This window comes from Trachurus japonicus, chromosome 9, assembly GCF_045865225.1.
Source record: "Trachurus japonicus isolate A0001 chromosome 9, Traja_1.0".
In the NCBI taxonomy this organism is placed as follows: domain Eukaryota; kingdom Metazoa; phylum Chordata; class Actinopteri; order Carangiformes; family Carangidae; genus Trachurus; species Trachurus japonicus.
In genome coordinates, this window is record NC_140915.1 from 37,260,725 (window position 1) to 37,286,647 (window position 25,923).

Here is a 25,923-nt window from a genome sequence, read left to right on the forward strand (position 1 = left end):
TGGCTGAAAGCGATAGCGCCATATTTTGGTGGTTCACATCTGTGACAGCCAGGACATGAGCACGTGAAGAGATAAAATAAGAGCAGCTGCTCCCTCAGAGGCTGTCGGTACCATAATACATCCATGGTCGGTACACACGGTCAAACTGGAACAACACTGGTGTTTTTTTGTTTTGTAAACCTAATGAAATTATATTTATTACAAACAGGTGCTCAGACACTAACAAAAACGTGGTAATGGGTATAAATGTCACGCTTTGATACATTAACCATATCAAATAATAACATGTCATCATGTTTGCATGTTCACATAAAAAATAGATAGCGTACTTGTTTTCATTGCGACGTTATTGTCATATTAGAACAGCTGGTATTAACCCTGACAAATGACCACAGCTGTAAGCTATTGGCTTGATTAAAAAGAGAGAGAGAAAAAAACTTTGCAAAATTCAGTTACGCCAGGAAATGTTACCAAGATTGGAGCAACACAGTGGTCGGTAATAGCGTTACTACTCGAGAATGACTTTGCTTTTTACTTGTTCTAATTAATATTAACTCAATAATGGGCTGTAAACGCAAGTGTTATCACCTGCTAGCTGCAGGTAGGCTAACTTACTGCTGCTGCTGCTGCTCCTACCTGTAGCTACCAATGCTAACACAGTAACGTTAGCTAGTTTAGCTAAACTATGTAGCAACTTGTGGAGAGTTGATATGAAAACTCAGTACGAAGAATTACTGTCAGTCGGAATTATGCCTCTTTTTTTGTACTTAACACAGACCTATGCAAGTACAATTTCCAAGTAGCCAGCATTGTGCTTATCCTTATATAAAGGCTATGTTTGAACTACCAGTTAGTAATGTACAGGAAATAAAAACAGTGAAGCTGTAAGTGTTTGTATAACAATGAAAAGGATCATCCTAAATCAAGAGGAGCCTACATTTATTTTGATACATCTGATACGTATTCTACTGTAGTTTGTATGTTTGTTTTTTTTGTATTTATGTTATATGTATATTTTTTATGACACAGTCAAATTAGATTAATTCAGTTCTTTAAAATGTCTAAACAAGTAAATGATAGCTGTTTGTATCAATGGCAGGTGTATAGATGATTCCATGAAGAAATACTGGCTTCAACAGGCTTCAGCTGTAAGTAATACATAATCTTCTCTAACAACATGTCTGTCATGTATTTTAAAGGCATTTCCCCCAAATTGCGTCTAGAAGGAGGTTGAATCTCCTCCCAGGAAGCTAAATCATGAAATGAACACTGATCAAATTAGCCTTTCTGCAACCTGGACCTGCCTCATAAAAATGGTGAAAGGAAAGGCTATAGATTAAATGTATAGATGTAAAGTTCCATCGGAATTGGGTGTCAACATTTTGCAAATTCATGTGTGACTAATTTAGTATTAGACTATGACTTCACTGTTAAGATATTTGGGTTAGGGAGAGTAGGGGGTTAAAGGTTAAGAACTGTATGTGTTCAAGGAAGGCCGTCTTTCTCAGACATGAGTTTTATGAGTGTATATCTGTGTATGGGAGGGGGATGAAGGGGTAGAGATGAGGACAGGATGTTGGGGGCGGGGCAGTGGTGATGAATGATTACAAACAAAGCCTCTTGAGCTGATAAAGTGAAGGCACAAAAGAAGTGGGTCACAGCCTGCTGGTCCACTGTTGCCTAGCTTCGGGGACTGGGGGGGTCACACAGTAGATAACGGGCGATTTCCTCAGAGCACATCAAAACATCGCTGCTTTGATAAACCGCTAAGCTGAATGAATTTATCAGCCCACATTATCCTTATTAGTGTAATACTCCTGGTTGACGGCTGATTCAATGAAAATACAACAGTCTTTTTATAAAAAGAGATAAAACCTGGTCGGACAGTGAAATGTGTCATTAGTTTATATAGCAATCTGTTTTTATGGGAACAATTACTGTTACAGTACAGCTGAAGACTGATTGAACCATGGTGAAAAACAATAAAAACCTAACCAGAGAGCACAGCAAAAGTCACATTGCATAACTGCCTTGCAGATAATATACATTTATTCGTGAAGTACAATAATCTAATGATTGGTCAAAGCTTAATAGACAAAAATCACAACAAAAACAAAATAGACCTACATCTGGATTAGTGAATCTCACTGAAGATCCTCTTTGGATGGATGTGAACATTTCAAACTTGTCATTCCTCTTTTATGCAGACTGTGGCTCCCTCTGTGGAAGAAAAAGGATATTACACGCACATAACCCAAAATGATGGGTAAACAATCAGTGATCTGCTCACACCGCACAGCTTGAAAGAACCATAACAGGGAGATTGACTCACAATGATAAATGCTGTAAAATGAATGATTACCAACTATTTTGTGCCTAAGGGTTGCTTTGTTAAGGGGAGAACATGCTGTGCAGTAGTAGTTGTAGTACAGTTTACAGAGCTTCAGTGTTTACAACCACAGATAACTTGAATAGCGCTCTGTGATGTCTGTGATGGCTTGTCAGCTACATACAAAACCATTGTTTGTATATCCGTCACTGACAGCTTTTCATCCCCCTCTCTGCATTGTTTTTGAGGCCGTCATGTCACTTACCAAATGAATAAGAAACCTTAAATTCCCTCGAATTAGCTCCTGACACTATCCACTGACAGACATGACACTTTACAGTCAGTATCTAGAGCAGCATCTTCCCAGTACTGAGTGTTCAGTGCTTATGTAACATCAACTCTTAGTCATCCAGGCCCGATTCTGCCTTTTTTTTTTTTTTTTTTTAACTAATGCAAGGTTTGGCATCTTATTATGTAACAAAACCAGGCTCTTCAACCCTCCAGATTGCAGTATTTCTATCAGCTAGCCCTAACCTTACACCAAAATGACAGAGCAGACAAAATGTAGAACTGATGTCAATGTTTTGCCAGTGGATGGCAGTGTTTTTACACAGGTACTGGTGTTGTATGATTGAAAAGGGTACCTCTTTGATCAGTTCTCCATGTTGATAGTTTCTGCCATTGCTGCTCTGTTTGCTATCCAAAATGATGTTGTATTTATTAATTTTTTTCAGGGAAAGAATCTTCCTACAATTAAACCAGACTGTGTACACTGATGACGTGACTGCATTTTCAAAAGAATCTGAAGTGATTTGTGAGTAATTATTATGCACAATGCAGTGACATTGGTTGACAGGGTGAACATGAAAACACCCTGTCAAAAAGGTTTGGATTTTTCCCTCTTCACTTCAGAATTAAGCTGGGATTGGCCTTAGAGACGTACAATACCGTGTTGCTAGGTAACATCAGTATGATGATGCCTGTGCCTCAACCCAATACTACAATTACTGTGGAAATGCAACCCTTTTCATACTCATGTAAGCAAATCATAACCACTTAGATATTACATGAAATATGCACAGATTTGTCATCTAATTAGTGGTTTTGCTTTCACATGTGATGCATCATTATGAATTTATATTAGAAGATGATTTTTTTTTATTCCTAGTAAGGGTAGAGAAGGAATGGCAGGTCTGTATTCACTGTTGAATTTACTGTTAATGTTTTGTTATGTTGTTTACCACAACAGGTTGTACGGTAGCTGTGAAGAAGCAGTGTCACATACCTCTAACAACATGTTGGATTATGTAATGGTAAGAGCTAAAAGTAGACTCTATTTTTTTAAGATGAGCTATTTAAGGATTGAAAAGAGATGTTCCCTGAATTCTTCATCTCCCTTGCACACATATTAGGTTGAAAGGGGTTAGGGTTACCTCTCAGCAGGAACAGTTTGTTTGTCACATTGTGACCTTAGCCTAGGTCAGTGCGGGGAAACTATTAATTGAGGGCTGTTCCTGGATGCCTGTTTGTCCAGAGACACAGATCTCTCCTCAGATTGCAGCAACAGATCTGCTTGGCTGAACCAAAGAGGTCTGAAGCAGCTGAGCTCAGAAATGTCACTGACGCATTGGATTAAATCAGTTCCTGACAGTAGCGAGGATATGTAGAGATAGAGGTGAGATAGTGGAGGTGTGATCTGACTCCAAGCCAGTGTAGGGGGGCTGCTGACCTGACCTACAAAACACATTCCCTTGTTATACAACTAAGGCAAGAATTTCAGTCTGTCTGCCACTGATTACTGTAACTCATTGATCGTACAGTACTGCGCTGTCACCTTCTGAGCATTTTGTCCCTTCTGGTGTGCTGCTGTAGTGATGCCTGCCAGGTTAGGTTCTGCCATCTGTTACTGTGTGTGTAATCTGTCACTGTGTGTGTGTGCATGTGTAGTTTGCAAGTCAGTACAGAGTGACGTGTCACTTGGCTTACACACTACCATAAAAAACAAGTAAATTGAGGTGAGGCTGAACTACTCTGTTCAACACTGGAGAGCTTGTCAGGTGGTGACATTACTCATAGTATATGACTGTTTACTCCAGTACATATGTGACATATGTACAGTGCATTTTATTACAGTACTTACAGTAGACTATTACAGTGCACTGTACTGTGTGTGTAGTAAATCAGCTTTGAATACAAGCAATTACAGTAAAGCGTGGTTTTCTATTCTCTGTAAATAGGATGACTGATGGATGTATTTAACATATCTTACAAGAATGCATCTGTATGTTTTAAAGCAGAGATGTTTTTCACAGCTATGAAATTAGGAAAATGTAAACCGTGCAAAACATGTCATACAGCACTTTTAGTTTACATATTTAATGAAAAATGATACACACTTATAGGGGCTTCCTAATTGAATCCACACCTGCAGCTGTTTTTCACTGCTCTCATTATTTTACTGTAATAACATCCTTGTCTTAACAGTTATTAGATTACAATGCTGCTACTTAGGGGGCTTGGGGTTGTTGTGTATAGCCACTAATGAGCTGCACACAGGAGTCTTCAGCATCTGACATGAATGTACAGTAGTTTGCAACTGGCTGTTAACACAGTGTGTAAAGCTGCATACATTAGTGTGATTAGTGACGGCTGCTGCAGTGTGGGGAGAGGAAGAAATACTTGGGGGGTGGTAAGGGTGAGCGGGTGACAGAGAAGAGAGAGAGAGGGAGAGTGAGAGCCTCCTCTCACTCGCTACAGTATGTGATCACTGGTCTGCTGCATTACTCTACAATGCAATTTCTCCATAGTCCTTCAGTCCCTCCCTCTCTCCTCCGCTCTCGCTCTCTGTGAGCAGTAATCTGTAGTCACTCTCGCTGTCTCCCAGCTTTCTGCCCTGCCACAGCGCATCTCTCTCTCCCCTCAGCTCCACTTTCTCTCCAGTGAGGATGACATCCCCGAATTTGATGAACCAGCGAAGCTCTCATTCTGGCTGGTGGCTTCCGAGGGAGACCCCACATGAATGGGCTTACTGGACGAGGAGGTGCCGCGTCTAAGGAGCTTGGTAGAAGATCTGTAAGCCGTAGCAGTCTCTGAGTAAGTGCCGTACTGTTTTACTTAGTCCATCAAAATCAGGAAGGGGTTGAGGGGGTGATGACTGGTCACGCAGAGAATGAAAACAGTCTCTTTTGCGTTACAGCTTTGAACTGCTACAGTGCTTTGTTGTTTTTTCCCCATTTCAGCATCTCAGCATTTTGGAACTATTGCCTATAGTGGATTGATTGACTGACACTACAGCTGAGTGTTTATGGACTGATGAGATAGCGCTGGTAGCACAGAGCTTATGCAGCAGCTGTATCTTGTCCATCAGGAGTGAGCTCTATTCTTGGTCACGACACTGAAATGCTGTGTCTTTGTTTGCCCATCTCTCTTCATTGCTATGCTCACTGTGGCATACACTCATACAGATGGCTATCACTCCCCGGGGTGACGTTCAAACTCTCCCACTGATTGTATATGATCATAACGAGCACAACGCATGCTTTTTCCCCCCTCTAATATCTTATTAATCTATTCCACGATCGAGGAAGGTCTGAGACAAAGTTTCTCTGAATGTCTATCATTCAAGGATCCAGAAATGATCTCGACTCACTTTAAACTTCCAGTCGGAAAGGTGCTGGTAGTAGTTGGGAATGAGATTCGCTGCGGGAAGAAAGCTGAGATTACCAAGTCAATAGGAAAAAGTATGACAAGCTGAAGACTGTGGTTGGAAGAAAGTATCTCTATGGTAACAGCAGGTTTTGCCAAGGCTAGAGGAGAGGTGAAGGAAGCTTGCTGCTTGTTTCTGGCGCCTATTCAGCTTGGTCACAAATTACAGAACTGACAGGACATTTAAGATGGAACAAGATAGAATTATAATGAAGTGAGAGGTATAGAACATTTAGGATATAGCTACAGATATGGACAGATCAATAATGATAATAAATACTACAGAGTACTATGTATAGAGTATGTTTTATAAGATATTAACTACATTTATCCTTATGTTTGCCATGGCGACAGCACAGTCACATCTGTCTGTGTTTATTTTAATCTGCAGTTACCTTTTTGTGGAGGCAGAGTAATGTGAAGGTAGGGGGTACAGGGGGAGTGAGAGTCTAACTCTCTGCAGAACAGATCTGTCAGTGTTAATGTGAGTTGTGATGAGATAGAGAGAGCTCTACTGCTCCATATCCTCATCCTCAAGTGTCATTTTCCCAAAAGCCTCCTTCAGAAGCCCACACTGATCCTCTTTGTCATTTGGATTTGTGATATAATGATGGACTGGACTTTTGAAGTGCTCTCCCAAGTGCTCAGCATACTTATATAGAATTATGATATCCAGTTACCTTGACCGCCATAAATCGCTAACGCATCAGTGCCACAGCGTTCGCTCGCAGGTACAGTATGTAGCCACGGTGACTGGTGTTATGTAGGAGAATCACACAATAGCTTTATCACTGAAGAGTTTTTGAGTAAAGGTTAATTGTGGCTTTAGTTAACTAGGTTTACATCATGATTATCACAACACATTTCACCGGATAGTTGTTTTAATATATCACTATCACTACCGTATTTAATATCCTATAACTCTGCAACTGGCTGCTTGGGAGCTGAAGTCCCAGGGGTGCATTTGTCCATGCACTCCAGATAGTTTTCCTCTCTCATGTTATTTCTGATCAATATGTATATGTGCCTTTCCCTGATGCCTGTGGTGTTAAGCAACCAACTAGGAAGCAGGGGAGCTCTGTTTGAGTTGGAGGACTGCTGCAATGGCAGAAGCCAGAAGCACTAAGTCTTTCTCACATGACTGTGGCTTTACTAATATGTTGTTGTCATGATAATAGGCACCAATGTCTCCTATATGTGGAGAAGATGGGCTGAAAGATCAAACCAGAGGAGGCAGCGGGGGGCTGAAGGTTTTTTAGAGAAGAATCTGGGCCACTACAGTGTTGCAACAAGTCTGTGATTCAGCGCTGCCTACAGCCCATACAGTGGCCCTGGCCCCTGGTCACCCTGCAGACTGAATGTAGAGCAACACCATGACTGGGATGCAACCTCTCTCCACTTTCCTCCTCTTCAACAACTCTGACTCACTGCCCAGCACGTATTATTCAACCCACGAAAGATCTCCTCAACCGAGTTGGAAGCCAATGTTCCTCTGTGAATGTTACTGTCGGGTTGCTGATGAGCTCTCATAAACAAGCACAGTTTGCGGGGCTTTTATGATCGCAGGTTCTGTGATTATGTTGCTTGCACTGATTGTAAAAATTGGTATAATGGTGCAAGTATAATGTTATGTTTCTGTAATAAGGAATAGACGCAGTACAAACACAACTAGGCCAGCTCAGTGTCCAAAGGGTATTTCTTAGTAGTTGCAATAAGCTTTTGAAGAGTATAGCTATTAGTAACTACTCTCAGGGTGTTAAGCATTGCAGAGGAGGAGCCCAGCTGCATAGTCTGTTAGCTCAGCTCGTTATGGGCAGTCAGCTAGCACTCGAGTCTGGGAGGAAGAGAGCCAGATCTGAGTCCCATCTGGTGCCTCATGCTGGGATGGCACCCTGTAACCACCAGCTTTACCACTGGCTTGAAGAAGTCCATGTGCATTGTGAAGATATATACAATGTTAAATCATGCAGTGTTGTTAGTGTCAGCGCATATGGATGTGTGAGATTCATTAAGGCTGTGGGAGCTGTCAGGAGACATGAACTACAAGGACATAAGGCTTCTGTGTCCCTCAGTCAAAACACTTTCACACGGGTGAAATCTTTAGCTTGTCTCTGCATTCACAACCACACGTACAAAAATAAATACAGGGTTTCATCTCATCTAAACCAGGAAGCAGGAATATGTAACATCAGTGTAAAAGGACCAGGGATGGGCAAACATTTTGACTCAGGGGCCACAATGAGTTTTAAAATTTGACGAGCCAGTATCAGATGGATGGAGAGTGTTTGTGTGAACTACTATAAATGACAGTAAAATACATTATCTAAAAGTAAAAGAAACTTACATTCAGTTTCAGTGGGAACAGTCAGTGTCACCCTTTTTTGCCAGTTGCATCAAAGTTTGCGGTCTAATTTGGACAATTTTGTACCAGTATTTGATGGGCTGGATTAAAAAGCCCAACGGACCGCATACTTGCCCGCGGACCGTAGTTTGCCCATGCCTGTTCTAGAGAAAGCTCACCTTAGCCAATGCTTTGCCCGTGCCATCACCAGTCAGCGGAGGCCACCTGCTCCTGCATCATGCCATACCCATCAGAATGGAATACCAGGCAGGATCATTTCTGATGCAGCTTGGACACATGCTGTGTGGCCTGTTGTGTTACTGAAATGACCCTTGAAGCCTATAACGATTCCAACAGTCACATTTCAGGCCAAAGTATTAGTAAGCACCAGAGTCATCTCTAGAGATTGAGAATATCCACCATTCCTCTGCAATGTCTGTGTAGTTTTGTTTTTTGACACAGATGCTACTGCGTGTGATCCCCGGGGCAGAGCACAGTCAAAAACTGAAACAGACAAAAAAAAAACAGAGACAATATAAATAACAATTCACACGAACACAGTTATGCAAGCGTAAAAAAAACACACACCAATTCACTACACTCCACATGTTAGTGGAGCTCGGAGCTGAGCATGTTACTGTAGGGAGGAGTGGGAGGTGAGCCTCTGCTTTTAATAGACTTTCTCCCTGTGTCGCTCATTCTTCTGCCTGCCTCTTGATCACAAAAGCTGCCAAATATATCCAGTGGTGGTGGTAAAAGAGGCTGTTGTGTGAACACGGGCAGGTTATTTATAGTCTCGGTTCAGCTACAATATGACTCCATATTTGGTCAGCGGCGGTGGTATATTCACTAAATACCTTCCACTGTGAACAACAGGGATTATCTGCTAGTTGTGTGTGAACATGTTATGGAATAAATGAATCAACATAAAGGTGTTAATGTCTAAAGCATCGCTGCTGTGAAACACAACACTTCTGCTCCCTTGCTACTGTAGATGCTGCTCCCGGTATTGAGATTGAAAGATTTCTAACGAGGGCACATTTGCTTGATTGTCTATTTATAATGAGCATTAATATGCATATTTTTTGATTGCAATGATAATAACTGTGCTCACTTGTCTGATCGTTAAACATCTAGATTCTTGATTTCTACAGCATACTGTCTCTTTTATGGCAAGTATCATAGCACATGGAAGGTAAATTATTCCAGCCAACAGACTGGGAAAAAAGGCCATCTATACAGTATGATTATAAAAGATAAGTGTTTTACATAAGAGCATTGAGTCAGCCCTTCAGTTGTCAAGAGAGGTTGTGCATAAAGACTGTTTACTGTCATTTTTCTCTCCCTGTTCTCAATCTCCTGTTCTCTCTCCATGCTCTCCTCTCCTGCAGATCAGGGATTCACCCACCAACTCTGTAGATAAGACCGTCTCCTTCAGAAAAAACGTCATAACTTAAAAACACAAAACAGCCAGAATTTCCGGACACATGTCACAGGTATTACTCTTCACATGGTAAGAGTTTCTATCCATAGCAAGCTAATTTTAGTCATCTGCTGTCTCTACACTGCCTCTACACTATACGGCTGAGCCGGTGTGTGTGTGTGTTTTATGTCATTTAGTTTTCCACATCACTCTCTCTCTGAGCATTCTAGAGGATGGAGACTTCCTTCTTCCTACCATGAACTTGTTCTTCTTTTGAACACATGGGGTAAAATAGCAAGTAAGAAAATACAGCGTAACAAATAACAAAATGAGTAATAATAAGCATCAAGATTTTTATGAACTTCTCCCTGAGATGGATAAACTGTGAAAAAAAAGCTCAGCTTAGGATCGTGTAAAAAATGAATGTAATTCAGTTAAAATAAAGTATCTTTCCTCCCACAACTACCATCATCATTCTTCATTATTCTTTTCTATTTATAAACTGTACTTCTTTTCTTTTTTCTAAAGAAGTGCTATTAGATTGAGCAATACATGTAGATCTTACTTTATAAAAAATAACCTCAAGAAAGTCACATGAATGTAAATAGCATCTATTTACTGTTTGACTTTTCAATTAGATGTATCAACTCTCAAAGATTAAGATGATCTTTTTTCTGGAAATAAAACACCTGAATTGTGGACAAATCAAAACATTTCAAACTGTTTTGTAATTATATCACTAGCTCACTGTTCTGTTCTGCAGCTTGCATTGATGTCATTGAAAGCTAAACATTCATTTAGACTATCATTAAAAACTTAACCCCTGACCTCCCTTGTGATGTATAACAGTTCTATGCAGCCCTGACATGAACTCCACTTGCTACTGGCCAATTGCCTTACACCGGATCACACAAAAACAACAGACTCAAACTATAGTAATATAACTGGTAGGTAATTTGTAACAATTAGCCTTTCCTTCAATACATCCCTAATCCAAGTTATAATCAAATTACTGCACAGTATTGATATGTCTCTTTAACATTTTGTAAATGACACACAGCATCTGGTGATTCTTTGCAGCACAGACACCACTGACCCTTTGGTCCAGCCGGCTGCAGCCCCCTGCTGTGGCGATGTGTTGTTATGAGCATGTGTCCACAGACTGTGTGTTAGTGCTGCTCTACACTAAGTGCTGTGACTGTGTGTGTTTGTGACTGTGCTGCCAGCCCTTCTGTTTTCCTTGTTTCCAATGCTCTTCAGGCCCTGTAATGCTGTAATGGCACATCTAATTGTATCATCAATCGCTACCAATGACATCTGCCAGGAGACAAGTGCAGTCTTGTACACTTGCTTGCACAGCCACCCACACACACACATAGACACACACACTTAAAGTGTATTTTTGGTGGGATTGCTGAAAAAGCAATCCCATTATATGTTGTTCTCAGGTTTAAAATCCATTCATTTATTTTACAGTAAGAAGGCAGCTGCACTGTCAAGGGAAGCTGTAAACATGTACATCCGCTCAGATGTGGGGCCCTTAGACTCAGAAGTGATACTGAACCACCAGAAAAGTCTGGTTCATGCTGTTTGTTTTGTTTCCAGGTTGAGCAGGAGATCTCACTCGTCCAGAGGAAGATGTCTGACCTAGAGTCAGTGCTGCAGCAGAAGGACATAGAGTTGAAGGCCTCAGAGACCCAGAGGACCATCCTGGAGCAGGACCTGGCAACCTACATCACAGAATGCAGTGTGAGTATAATGTGTGTGTGAGCATGTGGGTATGTGTTACAACTGCAACTGCAATGGGTCTTTTTCTCTTTGGACAACATATTCGAAACAACTCTCGGTATAGTACAATCCAATTGAACAGCACAGCCTCCAAAATGAGCATAAGGTGGAATCAGTTCTTGTACAGTGTGGCTGCAGTATTAGATTGCATTAACTTTTGTTTGACAGAACATATGTATGTCTCGATCGCAGAGTCTAAAGCGCAGTTTGGAGCAGGCTCGTATGGAGGTGTCACAGGAGGATGATAAAGCGCTGCAGCTCCTCCACGACATCCGGGAACAGAGCAACAAGCTTCAAGAGATCAAAGAGCAGGTAGGACGGCACTGTGACAGTCGTTTCAACAGGTCAGTGAGTGATATGTACACACCACTTTCCTTTGATTGACTGAGCTCAAACCTGGATCAAGGCACAATAAAGCAAATCCCTGATCAACTCACATTCCAAACAAGTGAAGTTTTGTTCACTGCAGCATGTGTGGAGAAAACAGACAGGCATGTAATGTTCAGGCTGTGCAGTCAGCATGACACATCTACTTATGTTGCAGTACTCTCATTATGTAAATGATTGTTTGCATCCTTGAACCGTTTTACAACATGTATACGCAGTATAAGGATCCAGTTTATGTGGTGTTTTATTGGAAAGGTTTACTGAGAAATTCACTTCACAAATAGACCGAGTTCATTAAAAGTTTATTTGCTTTATGTGCCACATTTTTTCAGAGGGATTATACTATCTAAGTAAAGCAATAAGATTGTATTAAGTCTATACCTCATTGTGAATAGGAGTAAGAAATATCATTAATGGGGATGGAGAAAGGGGAGTTTTACTGTACATGCAGGCTTAATTACTAAAACCAAATGTGATGAGTGTGCTGCATGTGTGATTGTTTGGGTGTGTGCTTATCTCTGTGTGTGTGTGTGTGTGTGTGTGACGGCACCACATGACATAATGTTGCACGCTGTGAAAATTAAGCCGTAACAAGACTGACTGAGACCATTTCTCTGACAGAATGCGCCACTTTTTCTTTAAAGGTAATAGAAAAGCAACCTGTTTTTCCTCAGCCTACACTAATGCTGGTTACCAAGCACTGAATACATTGTGCAATGGTTGCTATGGTGATGAGAGCCATATACCTACGATTGAAGAGAGCAGCGATGCAGTGGGCAGGCTGTCGTGACGAGGTGCTGTGGCCTAAGCTCATGCTGTTTGAGAAACAGAATTTTTTGACCATTACGTTATGCACCGACTGTAAACTCAGTGATGTGTGCTGGAGGACTGCAGCCTGTCCTGTGGGAAAGTGCTGAAATTTAGAATTTAATAGGAAATGCATAGTGATGTGCATGCACATACCTACGTGGAAGAAAATGCATTGTGTAACTAACTAATAATAACATGCAATTCAGAAAGTATATTCATGGGAGTAGAGGTTCATGAGGGCAGGGCAGATGTTCAGGTCATTTCCGATTGGCTCCAGAATTAGGGTGTGCTTGAGGGATTCCCAGCTGTCCTGGGAGCACTTCAGGGTTCAGTGAGCATGAAACAAACTATATTTGAAGACAAATATGTTTGTTCCTGAAGTGGCTATACTCCAAGGTGGGCCAAAAACTCTTGGTTGCATCCCATTGACTCCTTGAACCTTCTCTGAGCACTGTAGTGCCTGCATGTCTTTTTTGTCTCAATGCAATAAGTCCTACCTAAAGGCTCTCAGGCATCCTCTATTTTCAAGGTATTCACAAGAAGTGTCTGAAATAGCAGAGAGACAAACAGTATTTAAAAGAACTGTCTGACAGACAAGGTCAAATCCTGCCTACTCCTCCACAGATCTCCACAGATCTCGCCAGTCACTATCAGATTTTCTGTTTCTGAATGTTACAGAAAATGGGTTGGACTTGGTAAGGAGATCCCAGAGGCTCTAGGATCCCTCAGGGGAGCCGGAGGAGGTTGTTGGGAAAAAATAAGGCGACAAGCTCTTTAGCACGTTCCTAAGTATGACAGAGTCTGATGAGCTCAGTGTGAGGTTTCATTCACTCTGACACTTTTTACAGTTCCACAGAGTAAGCACTATAGACATCTTCAAATAAAGGTCAAGATTTGTTTGCCAGACGACTTTGTGCGCACTGTCGGTGGAAGATTTACCAGGATTGTAGAGAGGTGTTAAGTTCACACTGGTCAACAGACTCAAGACTGTGATTGAACTGAGCAACTTGTAACCGGCTGTGTATGACCTGACAACAACCCCTCTGAAAACAAAGCCGTCCAATAGATAAACTATGATTAAAATGAAAGGGCTATCGTCTTTATCTCCAAATTTATGAGGAGGGTTTGCTGCTCACGCATATTATCTGCCCAGTGTTCCCATTGGTGCCTCTCAGCGGGGTATTAGCACCAGCTAAATCCAGTATTTCATCTTGAAAAGCATCTGTCTCCCACGCTCTGTCATATGACTGCAGTGTTTATCATTTTCATGCAGAAGCCATGCAATGTTGAATCAACAAACAGTGGAGATCTGAGATAGATTCTTATTCAGACAAAAGCAATCTGTGCCAAAGCCATTAAGACCTGAAAACACATGCAAAGAGACAATGTCACAGAAGATATGGGAGCAAAGAAGGAGGGAGAACAGAAAACTATTCCTGTCTTAGCTGTGTTTACAAAAAAACAACAACTTAAAAGCATGACACAATCATTTATGTGCACTAGAGAAACAAAGGTTCTGAATTGGTCTTGTTGACTTTAGATGGATTTGAAAAGACAGCAGTTTGTTATCTCATAATGATAATATAACAGACAGATATTAATGTGTATTCTTGTAAACTAACAGTTAACATCCAGGGTTTCTCACCTAAATGCGTGATGCATACCCATGAGGACATACAGATCTGTTGAACACATTTTCTTTCCTCTGAAATATTAGCATTTTTCACCATTTTAATTTGCTTGTTTCTACCTCCAGAAAGAGAAGATCACAGGCAAAGAGGAGAATTGTCAGAGACTAATTTTGTTCATCTACTGTGTTTTTGTTCCCTCCCCTCAGTCCTCCCACCATTTCACTGCAGTGACAGTGGTCTTCCATCAATTGATGGTATTATAAACAACAGCTCATTCTTTCCGGATTAGCGCCAAGCTGATCAGACGAAGCACTGAAAGCATCCTTTTTCCCGTGTCACCGTGTGTCACATCCAGTCAGCAATTCCTCTGGGTTTGAATTAACTAATGCCAGTGTTATTTTACTCACTTACCGCTGTACTTTTTTTCCTCAGTATTCTGTGTAGATATATAATGCAGCATCCACTGCAGTTTAAAGCATTGGGTTCAGTAAAATGAGGAGACCATTCATCTGGGAAGGTACCCTGCTCCAGCTATACCAGATGCCACTGGCAATGTTTATGTTGTACGCAAATTCTTACTACATACAAAAAGTGTGTGTAACTAAGGATGAGACCCAGCTCTATGAAAAACATAATGGATATTTGTGTGGAAAAGGCCTCTTGAACTTGAATTTTGAGTGAAAATGGGTATAAACCCTAACCCTAACCCCTCTGGTATCCGTGGAAGTAATGGTCCAGGCATACAGTCCAGTCCTGTGTTCTCCACAGTCGGGCATCTCTGACCTGGTATGTTTGAAAGTAACAGTACACTGACTTTCCTTCACTTCTGTAGTCGCTGCACCCATTCACTCCGCCCCAAGAGGCACAGTGAACCTCCTTCTGGCAGCAGCAGAGGATGGGGACATAGTCCTGCCCATTACCTTTGTCTGCCGGGCACTTCACGGTGGTTCAGAACTTTTCCACACTCACCTGCCTCGGTGCTGCAACTGAGCAACAGGTGTACTGTCCTGGATTAACTGGCAGTTTCATCTCCTCACCTCTGGAGCGCTGGAGCTGACCATCTGCCAGGGGCATTGCTGAGAATCTTGCCAAAAAGACAGGCTTTCAATCCAATAAGTCCTGTCACCCCTGCTCCAGACATTCACCTGACAAGAGCTCTGAGAGATGCAGCTGCTTCTCAGCTGCTTTGTTCTTCTGCCTTGATCAGAGGTGACTCCATCACTGAAAACCTGTTGCTTCTCAGGTGCAGTAGTTTTAGAGATAACAGAAATCGGACTATTGTTACATTTCATCCCTGTTAAGACCCATGTTGGTACAAATGACTATCCCCCTCAGTCACCAGAGCTACGTATAAAAAGGGTTTGTAATTAGTTTGACACATACTGATATTATCTTGGGATGTTTTTTCCAGATGGATGTGTTTAAACACCTGGCTATCAGCCTCTGTGTTAAAGCCATCAGCTAAACAGCGTGGACAATTCTAATCTATTCTTGACAAACCCAGACTTTTTCCTGGCATCGTCCAAACTATAAATCTACTCACTCACTCAGCTGGCTGTGATGAGTACCTGGTTATGGTTATGAACATTGGATGTATATAAAAATAGATGAAGAATGGTTTTGAAGCTCTTGGCTGTGCCTGACCTGCCTAACTCTTGGCTAATCCAAAAAACTGGAGGTGCAGTGCAAACTGGTTTATTTACCAATGGCGAGCATAGGCTACTGTTAGCATCCTTAGCATTGATAGCTTTGTCTAATCCAAGGCCAGTCCCATCGCTGATTAGCTAGTTAGCTAAATAAAATTATACTAGAATTAGCTCATCTAAAAAAACAGAGGCATGAATTTCCTCATATTTTTTCCAATATTTAAATGAAAAATCCTCCAAAAGGCGCCAACATCATAAACATGGCCGAGTGGTCATGTTAGTGACTTGAATTAGACAGCGAGAAGCTAGACATCAATGGGCAAGTCGATTTAAAGCTGCCATGCACTCGGTTATTCATAATTCTAAGGGTTGAACTTCAGTTTTAGCCCAATTTGGAACTTTTCCATTTTAAAATGTCTAAAAATGAGCAGACCCAATGCCATATACCTACAACTGATGCACCATGTCCTTGGGGTTGCCTGTCTGTTGCGTCACTTCCCCATTACAAGGAAACCCCATTGTAAACAGCAGATGATGCATCACACAGTGCAGAGGTAAAATAGACGGGGCTCGGGTCTGTAACGGAGCCTCACGCTTCAGTGATTCTGTGTTTCTAAAACTGTCGGGGCTGCAGCTTATTCTTCCACCTCTGTGCGGTGTAGCCGCAGTGTCTCCGGTTTAATAGCATCTTCTTGGACAGGTGATAGGTGTGTTGTCCACAGTGTCTGTGCTCTGAATGATGTTACAGCAGAGAAAGAGACAAACTGTTTATGTTTTTGTTTTTTGTGGCATTTTATGTCTATATTTGATAGAACAGTGCAGAGAGACAGGAAAACAGGGCGAGAGACATGCAGTAAAGATCATCTCAGTCCATATGGGACGTGCTCGAACCGCTCAACCACCGAGCACTGTTTTCTGCAAAGTAGTTTGGGCTGTCTGTGGGGATTGACTCGTGTTTGAGACGCTAGAGACCATGCATTCTTGGCTCTTCCATGTTGGCTTTGTTCTCTGGGCCCAGAGATTGCTGCCTGGTTTTTAATAGACATGTAGATCCATGTTGACTGAAAAGAGTCTGAGAAAGGACAGTTTGTACGCTCACAGTGTGTACAGAGCCTTAAAATTCAACAGGGTTTTATCGATGGATTCTCTGGCTCTTGTGTGTAATGGTTACTAAATCTGATAACCTTTTCATTTTGGGTGATTTTAGTGACTGTGTCAGTTTATCTGATCAGTGTCCCATTATGTTGTCCACCTCACTTCCCTCCCAGACTCTTGAGGCCAATCTACCAGGAAACAAAGGTCTATTACATCTCACACTGCCAGGCATTCTGCTCCACTCTTATTAAAGCTCCCCCTGCTGGTCTGGGCACCTTTTTCACAGTATTTAATTGATAGACTTTGATGCCCTGCACAGAGTATCAATCAAAAATTGAAGGTCAACCCTGGTTTAACTTGAGCTGTTAGGCAGCAATTCAGAAGAGCAAAGAATGAATAGAAAAAAGATAAAGTCTTAATTAATTGTGCTAGAGTGCTGGACACTGGCCCATAACAGTAGTTTGTGTTTTTGATGCAGTGTTGTTTGAAGCAGTCATGCACAGTTACAGGAGGTGGCCACTGGCCAGGAGAGGCAGCACACCCAAGATGTGTAGCTGCACATGGGGCCGGCAGAAAAACATGTTTTAACCTGAAACAATCTAATATCCATTGCACTGTTTGATTCATATAGAATATTTTACGGTAAGTGGTTTATCTGCTGAACTACCATGTAGATAATACAAAGACTATGCGTAACTACCTCAGACAACCCCACATCAAACACCTACTATACCTGATCAATGACTATGTGCCAGCTTGCTTTTGAACATGCTGTAATTCAAACACTTCCCTTGTTCCCTTATAATTTCTGCATTTCACTGTCAACGTTCTTGAAAGAGTTCTTTCTGTCATGTCGTTCTTGGACACATTCACCGTAGTGGACTCGTTTTGGTCAGGTTTCAACATGCACCGCAGCACAGAGCGTTCTCTCCTGAGAGTGACAGACGGTTTGTTCTTATCTATAGACTCAGAAAATTACACTAATTCTTTAGGATCGCAAATTCCTCTTTCTTGCCTGCAGCTTGTTCAAAAAGCAGAGGTGAGACTCCAGTGGTGCTGAGAGGAGAGCCCACTTATCCCCTATACTGGCCTCAGGTCAGTGGTTATCAGTGAAATACAGTATTGATTTAAATATTTGAATATTTTATTTTTAAAGAGCTGAATGGACAGGCTCCAGGTTACATAGCTCTGCTGACTAAAGTCACTGCTATCCCTTCTACAAACCTAGTTAAGAACAAAATGAAAGATTTTGTAATCATTAATCACATAATCCCAATAATGTAATCTCCGTCTGTTGTTTTGAAATGTGCTCTTTGAATAAATAGACTTGAGTTGATTTCTTCATTAGCTTTAGTGGTGCATTGCTACTTTCCTTGGCACATTCTGGCCTCCTGCACCTGTCAGTTGGCTGTTTGCTCAGTCCTTCCTCCCTGACTGCTGCTGCGCCTGTCGAGCTCCTCGTGGTCAGATGGCTCATGTGTATGATTTACTGCGGTGACCGTGGCAGATTCCACAATGAAAAATTGTTAGTCATTTTTTTCATAAACAATAGGTCTATTATTTCAGAGGAAGAAAAATGCTGGCTTCTTATTTCCAGCCAACTATCATTATCACCAGCTGAAATGGCACCTGTCAGATATGATCAGTCTTTGCTCGCTGGCTGATTAAGATGATATGAACTCCACAGGTTGGTTGAAAGCACTGGCTCTGACTTTTTAATGTTTCCACCTGGCTTGTTTTAAAAGAAAAGTCTTTAAAATGCACTAGATTGCTGAAAAAATGATGTGCTGAGAGGCTGAGAGACTCAAGCTACACATCATCCTCACAGTCTGATGATCGGTGTGGAAGAAATGATGACAGATTTTTTTTGTTTTGTCATGTAGTAGATTGCTGTGAATGAGTCCTGAATCTCTGCAAATGATGCACAATGGCAAATCTCCAGCACAGCTATGTTTTACGGTTGACTCTTAATGCAACAGATGATCTGAATGAGTCAATGATATTGTGTCAGCTCCCCTGCAATAAAAGAATACAGAGATCCAATGCGCCTTAGTTGTTTAACATCTTATTGAAAGCTGAATTCCCCTGTCTTTAATTTCCTCACATGGAGTCATTGTTTTGTCAAGGAAATTGCTGGAATTTCAGAGTTATTTCTAGGTTTTATTGAACCGGGGAGTCACAACTGTCAGTTTGTTCCTGTTGAGCCGCATTGATTATCGAGGGTGATCTGTTTTCTTGTGTGACGCACTCAGGAACGTCCCTGTAGATATGTCAACATGGGCCGGCCAGTCAGGGAGACAAAGTCGTAAACCCTTAACTCCACGTAGCAAAACTATTTCTGCTTTGTTTTCCCCGTGTCTGCTGCTGTCTGTTTCATTTGTCCTAATCTGTGTCGGTCTCTCCCTGGATGCTACTTTTTATCAGCTTGACAGACAGGCTGATGTGCCCTGTAAACTGATGAGCAGGTTGAAATTAGATCTGTAAGGCTGTGACTAATCGCTATTAAACAGACACGGGCACTCAGTGAGTCTGGCTGATAAATTTCTTTCTCTTTACGAGGACCTTTTATACTATTAGTCTGGCTATACCTGGCACCATATTTGAATTCTCTCTCTTAAATATAATTGCCAAAAATGTTGGACTTGTAATGGCCTTCATACAAGTCTTTTAATTACCAACACTATGCTGAAAATGCTTTTATCCTGTTAAGTTGGAATATGCTAGCAGCTTACCTTAAGTGCATCTCCTATGAATAAACTTCCTCTTATGAATGATGCAGTGGTTTCCAACAAGAACATTCTCATCAAAATGGTTCAGGTCAAGCAACACTGAGGCTGCTGGAGGGCTATTTACCACTTTAAACATATAGTTTTATTTCAATTTTGCATTAGTGGTACAAGGCCATTCTTAATGTTAGCTAAACAAATAGTTAAATGAATAAAGTATTTACAAGTGGCAAGAATTCAAAAACACTGGTTCCTATTGAGGCCATTTTTTGGCAGGAGTATGTGCTGCCCTAAGTGGAATCTATTGCTCTATTTGACAAATTGGAAATGTACTATTTCTAAATGTTATTGTTCCTTTTGTATTTAGGACAATTGTTCTCTCCTATCCTCTCTTGTGCGTGGCCTTTGTGGTCTGTGGTCACAGGAATATCATGCCCAGCTGGAGGAGATGCGAGTTTCCATCAGACAGCTGGAGGAGGACCTGTCTGCGGCCCGTCGCCGTAGCGACCTGTACGAGGCTGAGCTGAAAGAGTCGCGACAGAGCAGCGAGGAACTAAAGAGGAAGGCTGCAGACTACCAGCATAGGATGCAGAAGGTCTACACTGTAACTAAAGCTGTTAATAAGTCTGAAAGTTACACAGACAGAGGTTCTGCTTCTTCCCACATTCCACATGATACACGACTCACTTGTAGTGTAAAGTTTTAGTTTACCATCTACTTGTCATGATCATTTCTGGTTTGGATCTCACTGATTTTCCCATGTCTCCCCAGGCGAAGGAGCAAGGCAAAGTGGATGCAGAGGACATGATCACCAAGATGGAGAAGGTAGTTTATGAAGTTACAGTAATTCAATTGTGATTAGTGAAGATAGCAAAAATACAGTGTTTCTACATGAGGACACTGACAAGTTTGAGTGACTTTAACCAAATATGATGACTGTTTTTTTTTTTCTTCTTAAGACCAATGCAGAGCAGCAGACAAAGATCCACGATCTTCAAGAGAAGCTTGCCAAGGTAGAATATTTTTTGCTTGGAAGATTAATGAATAATTTATGAGCCTGTGCAAGAGATTTAACAGCATTTTACACTTTCAGATGAGTGTATAAACTCCTTCTTTAACCTCCCTGCCCTCCATCTTCCTCTCTCTGTCTCTCTCTTAAACTGCAGTCGACAGTCAGATTTGGTCTTTGGCTCCAGAACAATTAAGCTGTCCTTTAAAACTATAGACTCACTGCTAAATTATCAGTAATCAAACAGCTTTGCCTCATTAGTAAAGATAATTTCATCCTAATTGTCTTTTCCTAGAAATGAATATTTTAAAGAACCATCCATCCTGAGGATGTGGAGCTGATTTTCCAGACAGACTGAGTCTACATTTTTGACTCAATGGAAACTAATTCGTCAAATACGCTGTAGGGTTGGACTGTGTTGAAAATAACTCAGAGTGGAATTGATTAAGAATTTCACAAGAACATTTGTTTTGTAGTTTGTTTCAGTTGCCACTGAACTTAGCAAGAGAATACAAACCATTCCTCCTGTTCCTAAATTCAACAACAATACACTAAGCACTGGGGCTACAATGGAAGTGATGCAGCTGCATAACTGATTCATTTCAGGTGTTGTTATTATACACAATAATTAGTCTGGTGCATGTGTGTATGATTGTTATTTTTGATTTAGTTGTTGGCACTAATTCTACAGTGGTGAGTTATATCAGAGTCTGGAGGCCAGATTTTGTTATTTAGAAAAGTTTCAATGTCAAATGTTTATATACTGTATGTCATTTTAGTCGACAAACTGTTTTTTTAATGGATATCTTTCTTTAAACACCAGGCGATGAAGGCCAGTGCTGAGGGTACAGACCTGCTTCAGGGTATGAGGGTGGCCAAAGACCGCATGGAGCGAGATCTAGAGAGGCTACAGAACAAGGAGGACTCCAGCGACAGCCTGCGCAGACGCCTGCGTGAGACTGAGGTACATACACTCTGCTCAGCATAAAGAGCCCATATTTTCTTTTGTGAACATGATGTTTTTGCACCTTCTGAGGAACACTTGTGCTGCCATGATACCATGTCACATAGACTGAATGTTTGTCATGGTTGATCACAATGAGAAGCAATTCATTTTTGTTTATGTCATTTTTGTAATTTTACCGGTTTTACTGCTAAATCAAAGGCTTTTAACCTGACAACATTGGTGGTAAGGAGTTAAACATGTTAAACAATGCAGATACCAACAGGGAAAGTATTTGTCTCAGGACCCAGTCACACAGTCTATAGCCACGACACAATATCTTTATAGAAGTATCTGTGTTAAACTTTTAAGGTAGTTAGTTTTTATCTGTTTTCATATAATTTGATAGTCAGTATACCCATACACATACACTATAGTTTTATACAGTTTGTGTATTCATTTTTGAATGGGGATTTATTTGAAAACAACAGCAGCAAATTGGGTAATTTACACTTGGTCATTTTTACAGGAGACTCAGAGCAAAGACCCCTCACACCAGCACACAAAAACGTAAACAAGCTGTTTGGAACCAAAATGAGGATCTTGGAATAATGAGATAAACATTTCAGAAGTGCATCACTAAAAAGCCCAATGAATACGACTGCTACAGTTTATGATCAGCTCCTCCTTTAAGTGGAAATAGCAGAACACATGCTATTGTACTGAGGATATTCTGACCTGTTTGTTACTGTCGTCTTCTATGCGCAGGATGGAAGGAAGACTCTCGAGAACCAGGTGAAAAGGTTGGAGATCGTCGAGCGGCGGGAGACGAAACTGAAGGATGAGATCCAGAGCAAGGCCCAGCAGATTCAGCAGATGGCAGATAAGATTCTGGTGACCTGCCTCTTCATCTCTTGTTCAGAGCTAAACCAAAAAAATAAAAAATCAGAGGAGGCCACTATTATTAGTCACCAAACATCTGAATGTATCAAATGCAGAGAAAGTGCTATTTCATATAATATAATCATCTCCCATCTTATTTCTAACAGCCATACAGTAATTAGTTACATCAACATTGTGTCATGTTAAAGTAATTCTTAAGACAGTTTGCCTCAATAGGACTGATAAAAGAGATGATGATGATGACAGTGGAGAGAGACAGGAATGTCAGGCGGGGGACGGGGGTGGGGGGTGACATGCAGTAATGAGCTGTGGGTCGAATTTGAACCCATGGCCGTTCCAGGTAGGACAAAGCCTACGATGTGCTACACACTGTACTGGGTCTCATTTTAAAACACCTACAGAGCCACGTTACACCCACACAAGTGCTTTCAATTAGTGTAACTTATTAGTGTGGATGTTTCTCTCTCACTGTCCTATTTGGTTTTTCCTGTGATGTTGGGACAAATCACAATTATATTATTCTTATTAGTATAACATTTTTGGTCAACAAGTAAATCTACAGTACATCCTGATCAGTGGACCACCTGTGGCTATTAGTGACAAACAGCAAAGGGGTGTGTTTGGAAGAAGGTAATAGCTCGTTGTACAGTTTTGTCAACATTGTCATGTTTAGTACAAAATACTATCAAATACCCCAAAATAGCCCCAGAGTTGAGCTCATTAAAACATGGTTAGGCACAGTGCCATCACTGACTGAGATTAGATCCGAGTGATTTATGTTAGACAGCTAACTAAATGTGAATGGTTTGTGTTAAAATGCTTTCTGCATTACACACTAGCAAAACTTAGTTGAGAGGTATATTTTGCTTACTTTTAGCCTTTGTGCATGGGGCTGCAGATTTTTAATATGCAGTGATTAACATATTTATTGTTTCATGCAGGCGCTGGAGGAGAATCTGCGAGAGACTCAAGCCACAGCCCAGCGGCTGGAGACTCATCTGAAGCAGAAGGAGAAGCTCTACGAAGACAAGATCAAGGTAAGATTTCAGAGCGCACACACACACACACACACGCTGAACCTTTACTGCAATGTGAAACAACAGGCAGGTATATCCTGATGGCATTACAGGAAGTGCCCTGTGCTGTGCTTTGAGCAGTGGGTGCTCTCTGTGACTGGGGGGGATCTACAGTGTGCCCCCATTCTTTGTCCTGTTAAGTGATATCCTTCTTATAGTTATGTGGGCTTCCTGGCATTGAGCAGGTGTTGGAGGCCCAGATGAAGGCGGACATGGCTGATAAGGAGATGCTGGAGTCCAGTCAGAGCAAATATGAGGAGGAGGTGCAGGAAAAGTGCAGCATCATCAGTGAACAGAAGGCGGTAAGTACTGAGCAGCTTGGCAGCGACACTATTTTAGGCATATTTTAACATTTATCACACTGACATAGATTTCTTGTTTGGAATAATCTTGGGTGGGTTATTGTGGAGCACACAACAATGCGAACTAACCTGATACCAGTTAAAGCCGGGGATGTGAAGAACCAGCTGAATGTTTATTAAAAACACAAATCATCGTGTCCATAATTTCTATTCAGACCATAAATGCTATGGACTCCAAGATGAACAACCTGGAGCAGAGAATTGGTGAGCTGTCTGAGGCCAACAAACTGGCAGCCAACAGCAGCATTTACACTCAGAAAAACATGTAAGTACCGAGACACAAAATTGTGTTAATCTAGTCAGTGTATAATAAAAGCATTAAAAAACTTTTCTTTTCATGGAATAAACCATTGAAAAGGGGAATTCTTAAGTACAATAGCCACTCCTGTCACAATGATGAAATATAAGATTCAGGCCAAAAGATTAAAGTACCTCTTCTATTAAACGTGTTGCATGCTTCTGTGTGTATTCTTGTTAGGAAAGCCCAGGAGGAGATGATCTCCGAGCTTCGCCAGCAGAAGTTTTACCTGGAGTCTCAGGCCGGGAAGTTGGAGGCCCAGAACGCCAAACTGGAGGAGCATCTAGAGAAAATGAGTCAGCAGGAGCAAAGCAATAAGAGCAGAGTGCTGGAGCTGGAAACCAGGCTCAGGGAGGTGAGGAGATATTACAGCAGGGTTGTGAAGCGGATTTGTGTGTTTAGAGATTATTGCATATAGGTTTTACCATCAGAAAAGTGTGACACATGGTAGGGGAGGAAATATAATACAGACATGGAACAATATCTCCCCAATATGTATTCTGTCATTTTGGTGTTAGGATGAGGTTTTCAGAGTAAAAGAATTATTTATTTAATCTGACTCCATTAAAAAAACACTTTAGCATTAAATACTGGTGAGAGTTAATAGTTAATCAGTAATTAGAAATATTGTCATTCTAAGTATTCAATTCTGCTGTTAAGACAGTGTTTTTCATCCTTGAGATCGGGACCCCACGTGGGGTCGCCTGGAATTCAAATGGGGTCGCCTGAAATGTTACTGTTAAAAAATTGTTTTTAACTAATTATTATTCTTTTTAAAATTATGATTAAAAACACCACACACAATCTTAAACAACAGTATTCTATACTTTCACTTTCTCGAATATAAATTGAGTTCAAATAAAATGCAGCATATAAAAATATCTGAGCTGGCGCATCTTGATTGACGGCGACCCTGCAATCGTGGACTGCATGTGAAAAGAGATCCGACATCAGTCTTATGGTGCGCTCCATTTGTACTACAACTGTAACACCCCCCCCCCCCCCCCCCCCCCCGAGGTCGGATTCCCTACTCGGAAAGTCGGAGGATCCTCACAAGTAATTCCCAGCTCCGTCTTCCTGTTGCTGGTCGATGGACTGTCTTTATCTGGACTCTATCTATCTGGCCTGTCTAGCCTCTACCTGGTCTTTTTACTAAACTCTTTTAACCAACTCTTTTCTTCATTGCCTAAACCCAACCAATGGGACAATTAGCCTACACTTCTCACTCAAAGTCACAACTCAACTTCTCACTCAAAAATAGGCAAAAATATGCCAAGTCACTCACAACTCCACTTCCAGGTATGGGTACAAAAATTGCATGTTCCCCAGGTCCTTTGGGGGAAAAGTGGGGAACATAGGACCATTTTTCGAAAAAAGGGTTCTATGTTCCCCAGTCTGGACACAGAGGGGAACATAGGGATGATCCCGTTAAAAACTACTCAGAGGGCTCA

At 41.3% G+C, this 25,923-nt stretch overlaps 1 protein-coding gene across 36 annotated transcripts in view; it reads left to right on the forward strand.

The window, feature by feature from the left end:
* The first annotated feature begins 3,098 nt into the window (after nt 1–3,098).
* Nucleotides 3,099–25,923, forward strand: part of citb (citron rho-interacting serine/threonine kinase b) — a 46,920-nt gene continuing 24,095 nt past the window's right edge. For 10 of the 36 annotated variants that reach the window (XM_085787682.1, XM_085787706.1, XM_085787697.1 and 7 more), the window contains exons 1-13: nt 5,093–5,422; nt 9,767–9,871; nt 11,404–11,547; nt 11,779–11,898; nt 20,306–20,485; nt 20,653–20,706; nt 20,841–20,894; nt 21,714–21,854; nt 22,602–22,727; nt 23,678–23,773; nt 23,998–24,114; nt 24,330–24,439; nt 24,653–24,827. In XM_085787682.1, coding sequence (XP_085643808.1) covers nt 9,863–9,871; nt 11,404–11,547; nt 11,779–11,898; nt 20,306–20,485; nt 20,653–20,706; nt 20,841–20,894; nt 21,714–21,854; nt 22,602–22,727; nt 23,678–23,773; nt 23,998–24,114; nt 24,330–24,439; nt 24,653–24,827 — 1,326 coding nt within the window. In that variant the 5' untranslated portion in view covers nt 5,093–5,422; nt 9,767–9,862. Of the gene's footprint in view, nt 3,144–3,578; nt 3,643–4,867; nt 5,423–9,766; nt 9,889–11,403; nt 11,548–11,778; nt 11,899–20,305; nt 20,486–20,652; nt 20,707–20,840; nt 20,895–21,713; nt 21,855–22,601; nt 22,728–23,677; nt 23,774–23,997; nt 24,115–24,329; nt 24,440–24,652; nt 24,828–25,923 lie in introns of those variants that run through there. The other 26 variants (XM_085787684.1, XM_085787699.1, XM_085787691.1 and 23 more) reach the window with 14 other exon arrangements.